General features: G+C 37.0%; 1 protein-coding gene across 1 annotated transcript in view; it reads left to right on the top strand.

The window, feature by feature from the left end:
• Nucleotides 1–6,952, top strand: part of OTUD7A (OTU deubiquitinase 7A) — a 313,826-nt gene that overhangs the window by 217,955 nt on the left and 88,919 nt on the right. Inside the window, exon 6 of the mRNA XM_045285688.1 lies at nucleotides 5,766–5,984. Within this exon, the coding sequence (XP_045141623.1) occupies nucleotides 5,766–5,984 (219 nt within the window). The remainder of the gene's footprint in view (nucleotides 1–5,765; nucleotides 5,985–6,952) is intronic.

The raw sequence follows: 6,952 nt of genomic DNA on the forward strand, positions 1-6,952 counted from the left end.
TTTTGTGATTAATCACTATGCTCTAATTATGTTGAATTTGTAATGATGAAAATACATCCTGCATATCAGATATTTACATGACGATTCACAACAGTAGCAAAATTACAGTTATGAAGTAGCAACAAAAATAATTTTATGGTTGGGAGTCACCACAACATGAGGAACTGTATTAAAGGGTCATGACATTAGGGAGATTGAGAACCACTGCTTTAAAAAGTTTATTGAAAATCTAAGTTAATAAAATACTTCTCCTATATTTATTTGAACATTTAGTTCTATGGGTATTTCATACAACTTAAAAATTGTATAAATTATAGTGAAGAATCTCATGTTGCTCTGCAAGCATTGTTATTAGGTGTAGCTGAGTCAGTCATAGCAGCTTACAGCAACCCTGTGAATGAAGCGCTGCCAGGCCCCGGCCACACTCCCCATCTGTGTTATGTTGGAACCACTGTGTTAGCTCATCTTATGAAGGATATTCTTTTTTTAAATTTAATTTATTTATTTTTTAATCGTTTTATTAGGGGCTCATACAAAACTTATCACAACCCATGCATACATCAATTGTGTAAAGCGCATTTGTACAGTCATTGCCCGCATCATTCTCAAAACATTTGCTCTCCACTTAAGACCCGGGCATCAGGTCCTCTTCTTTTCCCCTCCCTCCCCGCTCCCCCCTCCCTCATGAGCCCTTGATAATTTATAAATTGGTATTTTGTTATATCTTGCCCTGTTCGACGTCTCCCTTCACCCACTTTTCTGTTGTCCGTCCAGCGTATGTAATTGTTTTTAAATATAATTACAATAATTATTAAGAAATTGGTAACTTTATTATAAAAGTATGTAGGTAGCTCCTCATCTTTTTTTTCTCAAGTTTTGGTTTAAATAATATACCCTTTAACTTATTTTTTAAAAGATAATGAACTGTTTAGCTTTTTACCCACTGTGAAAAGTGTTATTTAACTGGCGTTCTTTTTGTTGCCATAGATTCAGTTCTGACTTTTTAGTTGGGAAAGAGCCTATTTAGGTATTTTCTCCACCTTTTAACCAACTTTGTTAAGTTACATTTTGCTAAGAAATTAATTTTCCCTATATTTTCAAATTGCTTACAATAAAGTAGCATACAATATCTTCAATACCTGTGGATCATTCCTATAACTGTACTTTTACTCTCTTGCTTATTTTCACGGTTGTGTTTACCAATTAAGGAATGACGATCTTATTTTATTTTTAAATAAATAATAAAATAATGTTTTAGCATATTGCTTTATCTTCTATTTCTTTTGGTGGTATTTTGCTGGTCTTTTTTATTTTCTTAGGTTGAATTATCGGTTTATTTTATCTTTTTCTTTAAAAATATTTGTGGGAATTATTGGTTTTATTTAAACTTTGTATAGTCATTTAGGGAAAAGTTTACAGAGCAGATATCAGTTTTATATTCAATGATTTATAAACTTTTATCCCACGTCCTCATGGTTTTTACTGTTTCCATCCCTTTTTCTTAACTAACCGCCTGTCCTTGGGTAAATGCTGCCTTTTAAAAGTAAATGGTTTTTCATTCTAACATGGAATTGAATTCAGCTTCAGACCTGGAGGATGACTGAGGCCCATAGTCTCTGATTAATAAACCACTCTCTTGTTTTATTGGGGGTTTTGTTCCACATGTTTCTCCCAATCCAGGCCCTTCTAATGTGATCCCTTTCAGAGTAGTTGGTAGTAAGGGGTAGCTGGCACCATCTAGTATTTCTGTTTTCACATTTGTGAAGATTAAGGTTAGCATGGTCCAAAATGCATGGGGATATTTATTTTATTGTATCTTTCCATTTTTATCACTCTTCCTTCCTCTGGGTGGGGAGAAATCATTTGCTCCTTAGATGACTGCTAATGAGTTGTATATATATATATATATATATATATATATTACATCTTTCTTTTTTACCTTATGGGTTTCAATTGTTTTACTATTGAAAATTTTATATTTCAAAATTTTAGTTTTTATGTTCTTTTGGATTTTAGGATAATTTAGAAAAATACTTCTTATTTAGTAGAATTTTCAAATTGTTGGGGACATCATATTTTGGAAATTTATAGCTTTAGTGGATCAAATCAGAGATTATGACCTATTAACTCTCTGATTTATAGAATTTGCTAAATTCCCTTTGCATTCAAAACATTCCTAACATTTTTAAATTTCTGAGAACACAGAGGAAAGGTTAATAGTCTCCGTAACATATTAAGTTCTTTAGATTTAATATTATGATTTCTAACAAGATACAATTGATGATGTGCACATACAAGCACACACTAGAAATGTAAGGTAAGTTCTAAATTAAATCCCTCAGAGATATATATTTCCATCAGTAGTCAGAAAGCAGAGATAAGCACACAGTGGTGGAACCTGGCTTGATTTCCAGAGTCACGAACGCGTGTAATTGCCACGATACTTTCCCAGTAGGAAGAATTCAACCTAGTTTGGGATTCTCTTACAGAATCAAATTGTTCTTATACTCTGGATTTGTGTATAAGAAAGGATTACACAACCTATCTCTGAATTTCAGTTTAAAAGAATACTTAATAAACATCAGACTTCTGGAGGCTGGAACCAAATGATGTGTCACCAATTCCTGCATCACCTGGAGAGAATCTAGTCAGTGTCTTGAGGCATCTGAACAATAGTTTGCTTCAAGCTTTTTAACACTCTGGAAATTTCATTTCCCTTAGTCTTCACCGAGTTTGATTTAACTCCTTTTTATTCTCCTATAGTTGTTTGGTGAGAAGGTAGATATATGGCCATTATTTTTTTTTTAAAACCAAACTACTTTCAAAGCACCACCCTTTAAATTAGTAGTTGAGTGCTTTTAAGTATTGGAGCTACCTTTATGTCTATAGAATGCTAAATACATATAATATTTACATAGATACATTTTAACATAGGAACAGAAATATAAAGTATGTAGGCCTAAATATAGCAAAAGATTAGCAAGATATCTATTGATGATTTCATCATCTCTATTAATAAGAAAAAAGTCCTTAGACTTTTTAAATGGAGAGATATATGACATTTATTAATTACAAAATTAAATATTGTAAGGATGCTTATTTCTTCCAAGTGGACATATAGATTCAATATAATTTTAATAAAAGTCCTAACTGGGCCCTGTTTTGTTTTATTCTGGGAGTGGGAAGGAGAATAGGGAGGGTAAATAATAAACATGAGAATTTGAAATGGAGTAGAAGTTCATGAACTTACTTATAATTTGCAGCACGATTTTTCTGATACTTTCAATTATAAATGATTATAAGTTTCTGTGCAAGGTAAAAGAGAACTACATACCCAGCTACCAACCAAAACTTGAGGTCCTCATCTATTTTCAGACATTCCAGAAGAAAGACTTAATGATCCACTTCCCAAAAAGTAGTCCTTAAAACCCATTACTGTAACACACACAGGGTTGCCATAAGCTACTTAACTCAACAGAAACTGGCTTACTGTCTTGACAAAAGAAATGTCTATTCAAATGGGTGCATAAGCAAATGTGATGAAGAAAGCTGATGGTGCCCAGCTATCAAAAGATACAGTGCCTAGGGTCTTAAAGACTTGGATATAAACAAGCGGCCATCTAGCTCAGAAGCAACAAAGCCCACATGGAAGAAGCAAACCAGCCAGTGTGTTCTCGAGGTGTCGAAGGGATCAGGTATCAGGCATCATCAGAACAAAAAAAATATTATTGTGAATGAGGGGGAGTGCCAAGTGGGGACCCAAAGCCCACCTCTAGGCAACTGAACATCCCCTTACAGAAAGGTTGCGGGGAGGAGACGAGCCAGTCAGGATGCAGTGTAGCAACAATGAAACATACAACTTTCTTCTAGTTCGTAAATACTCCCCCCCGCCCCCCCACTATCATGATCCCAATTCTACCTTACAAATCTGGCTAGACCAGAGGACGTACACTGGTACAGATAGGAACTGGAAACACAGGGAATCCAGGGAGAATGATCCCTTCAGGACCAGTGCAGAGAGTGGTGATACCGGGAGGGTAGAGGGAGGATGGGCTGGAAAGGGGGAACCGATTACAAGAATCTACATATAACCTCCTCCCTGGTGGATGGACAACAGAAAAGTTGGTGAAGGGAGATGTCGGACAGTGTAAGATATGACAAAATAATAATTTATAAATTGTCGAGGGTTCATGAGGGAGGGGGAGCCGGGAGGGAGGGGAAAATGAGGAGAGCTGATGCCAGGGACTTATATAGAAAGCAAATGTTTTGAGAATGATGAGGGTAATGAATGTACAAGTGTGCTTTATACAATTCCTGTATGTATGGATTGTGATAAAAGTTGTATGAGCCCCCAATAAAATGATTAAGAACAAAAACAAACAAAAAAATGAAGATGAGAAGAAAATATTCTGAAATTGATTGTGGTGTTGATTGTACAACTTTTCTTACTATGATGGAATGGCTAAATTGTGGATATGTATGAATTATATGGCAATAAAACTATATTAAAAAAGAGATATTATATTACAAATACACTTCATTGAAATCTAAAAAAATAAATCCAAGGGTGAAAAATAAGGTAACAATGGTCCTTTTATCTTTTTGTTCTTAACTGTGTAAATCTAATTAAAATTTCCTGTCAAAAATATTGTCTTCTAATTAAAAAAAACAAAATAAATGTCTATTATTGTAAACCTTAACAGTAAAAAGAGAAAGCCTACTCCTAACCTAGCAGATTTAAGAATCCTTGTATTATGTTAAGTATTAGTGATTAGACACTGGGTTTTTGGAGTGTGCTTTTGCAATATGAAGATAACAACCACGTCTATTTTTCCATGTGGCAGTTTGATTAGATGACTGACTTCCTAACAAGGTAACACATGATTCTTTAGAGAAATACTGCACTGTATTCCTCATTTCTTGGTTAGAAACCCCCCAAAAATAGACCAGAGTAGACCATCATTTTGAGAGTGCCATGACAAGGGAAAATCCATCCAGAAGATAAACACATGTGAGCAGTTATCCTTTGTGTTCTACAGAGCTTTGCGTAGATTGTGCTTATTATTATTAGTTTAATAAAAGAATTGATGTTGAATTCCAAGTCACAATGCATAAAGCTTGAATAAGTCACCTCTGTTTTAAACATGAAAATTTAGAGCAATCCCTTTGTATCATTTGGCTCTGGGATAAAGCAGCTGTCCTGTACTGAGTTAGAGACAAATTAAGGCCCCAAAAGTCATGCTGATGATCGATAGCTTTCCTGAAGTACACCTGTTCAGAGGACTTGCCGCTCGCATCATCCTACATGGTTCCGTGCTTCAGACTGAGTGAGTGCAATGAACCAGACCTTGGGAATGTTAGCCCAACAGCTTTTGCAGAAAAAAGACTCACAGGGTCAAAGTGCTTGTCCAGGGAGGGTATGGGTGTGTAATGGGCACTGGAAGGGGGTGCACTCACAGGTGTTTTGTATGTACGTGTATATGTGAATGTGTTTGTGTGCATGTGTCCACTCTACATACATTTGTACTCGTGTTTGTGGAGTGAGTGTGTGTAGGTATGCCTGTATATCTGCTCACGTGCTGTATATTTACATGTGTTTATAGTGTGTGTGGATGTATGTGCACAGGTGTGTAGCTAATTGCTTGCATGTGTTAGTGTGTGCATTGTGTATACATGAGTGTGTGTGCATGAACCCATGTATGTGTGTGAAACCATTCCCACAACCCACTCAATCCCTGTGGCTCTCTTTCCTTCTCCTCCTGCAGAAAAGCGGCTTTCCCGTGGCATCTCCCATGCCAGTTCAGCTATCGTCTCATTGGCGCGGTCTCACATGGCAAGTGAATGCAACAATGAGCAGTTCCCCTTGGAGATGCCAATTTATACATTCCAGTTGCCGGATCTTAGCGTGTACAGTGAAGACTTCAGGAGCTTCATCGAGCGGGACTTGATTGAGCAGGCGACCATGGTTGCTTTGGAGCAGGCAGGTGAGCGGCTCTTCTGGGTGACCATGGGTGGATGTGGCAGGCTTGTGGTCCTCGGGCCCACTGAGGACTGAGACTGGCCTTATGTATATCAGTGAGCAAAAGAAAAGTTGCTGTGTTCTCTAATGTGTGCAGAGTGAGCTAGGCAGTTTTCAGTCAGGAATCGGGAAGCTTGCACCAAGCTTCCTTTTGCTTGGATGCTCTCATTTTCCACTTTTAGCTCTCCTCTGTGAGCACTGACCAAAAGGTAAGACAGGCAGTGGGCTTTAGAAAAACACCAGAGACCTCTGTCATTCCTGTGTACATGAATGAGAAGACTAATACTTACCTGGTAAAGCTTTTCTCAGATAAATGATACATGTATTATATACCTGTTATTTGCTGTTAAACGATATGTGCTTGCATACCTGTTAGTCTCCTTCCTTCTCCAGTCTTTTACAACCTCCAGGATGAACAAACATAAAACTTGAGTTTACTTTCCTCCATTTCCTTAATGTTTCTTTACCATCCTAACTTTCCAATGAGGAAGGAACTCCGAGAGCAAGTCGAACTTCCCTTCTGGAGGGTTACTAAAGATAAAATATTTGGTTCAAACTAAGCCAGTTTCCAATAAGCCAGTCTAACTCGTGGGGACTGCATGTGTATCAGAATAGAAAAGTGTTCCCTACAGTTTCCAATGACTGCGTTCTCAGAAATATATCCCCCGGCTTCCTGCTGAAGAATCTCTGGGTGGATTTGACCCACAAACCTTTCAGTTAGCAGCAGAGCGCGTTAACCATTCGCCCCACCCAGGGACTCCATTGATTCAAAAACTTCTCTAAAACAGATTTCAGTTCTTTCTCAGGCAAAGAAATGCCTATTTCACTATAATTATATGTGTTATCTTTCCAAATTTAAACACAAAGGGCTTTCTCATACAACATATAGACGACCGCATACAACACATAGAAGACCTCAAGGCCTTTATTCCA

This window comes from Echinops telfairi, unplaced genomic scaffold (genome assembly GCF_000313985.2).
Source record: "Echinops telfairi isolate 266 unplaced genomic scaffold, ASM31398v2 ScPeMD7_7475;HRSCAF=8513, whole genome shotgun sequence".
NCBI classification, from domain to species: domain Eukaryota; kingdom Metazoa; phylum Chordata; class Mammalia; order Afrosoricida; family Tenrecidae; genus Echinops; species Echinops telfairi.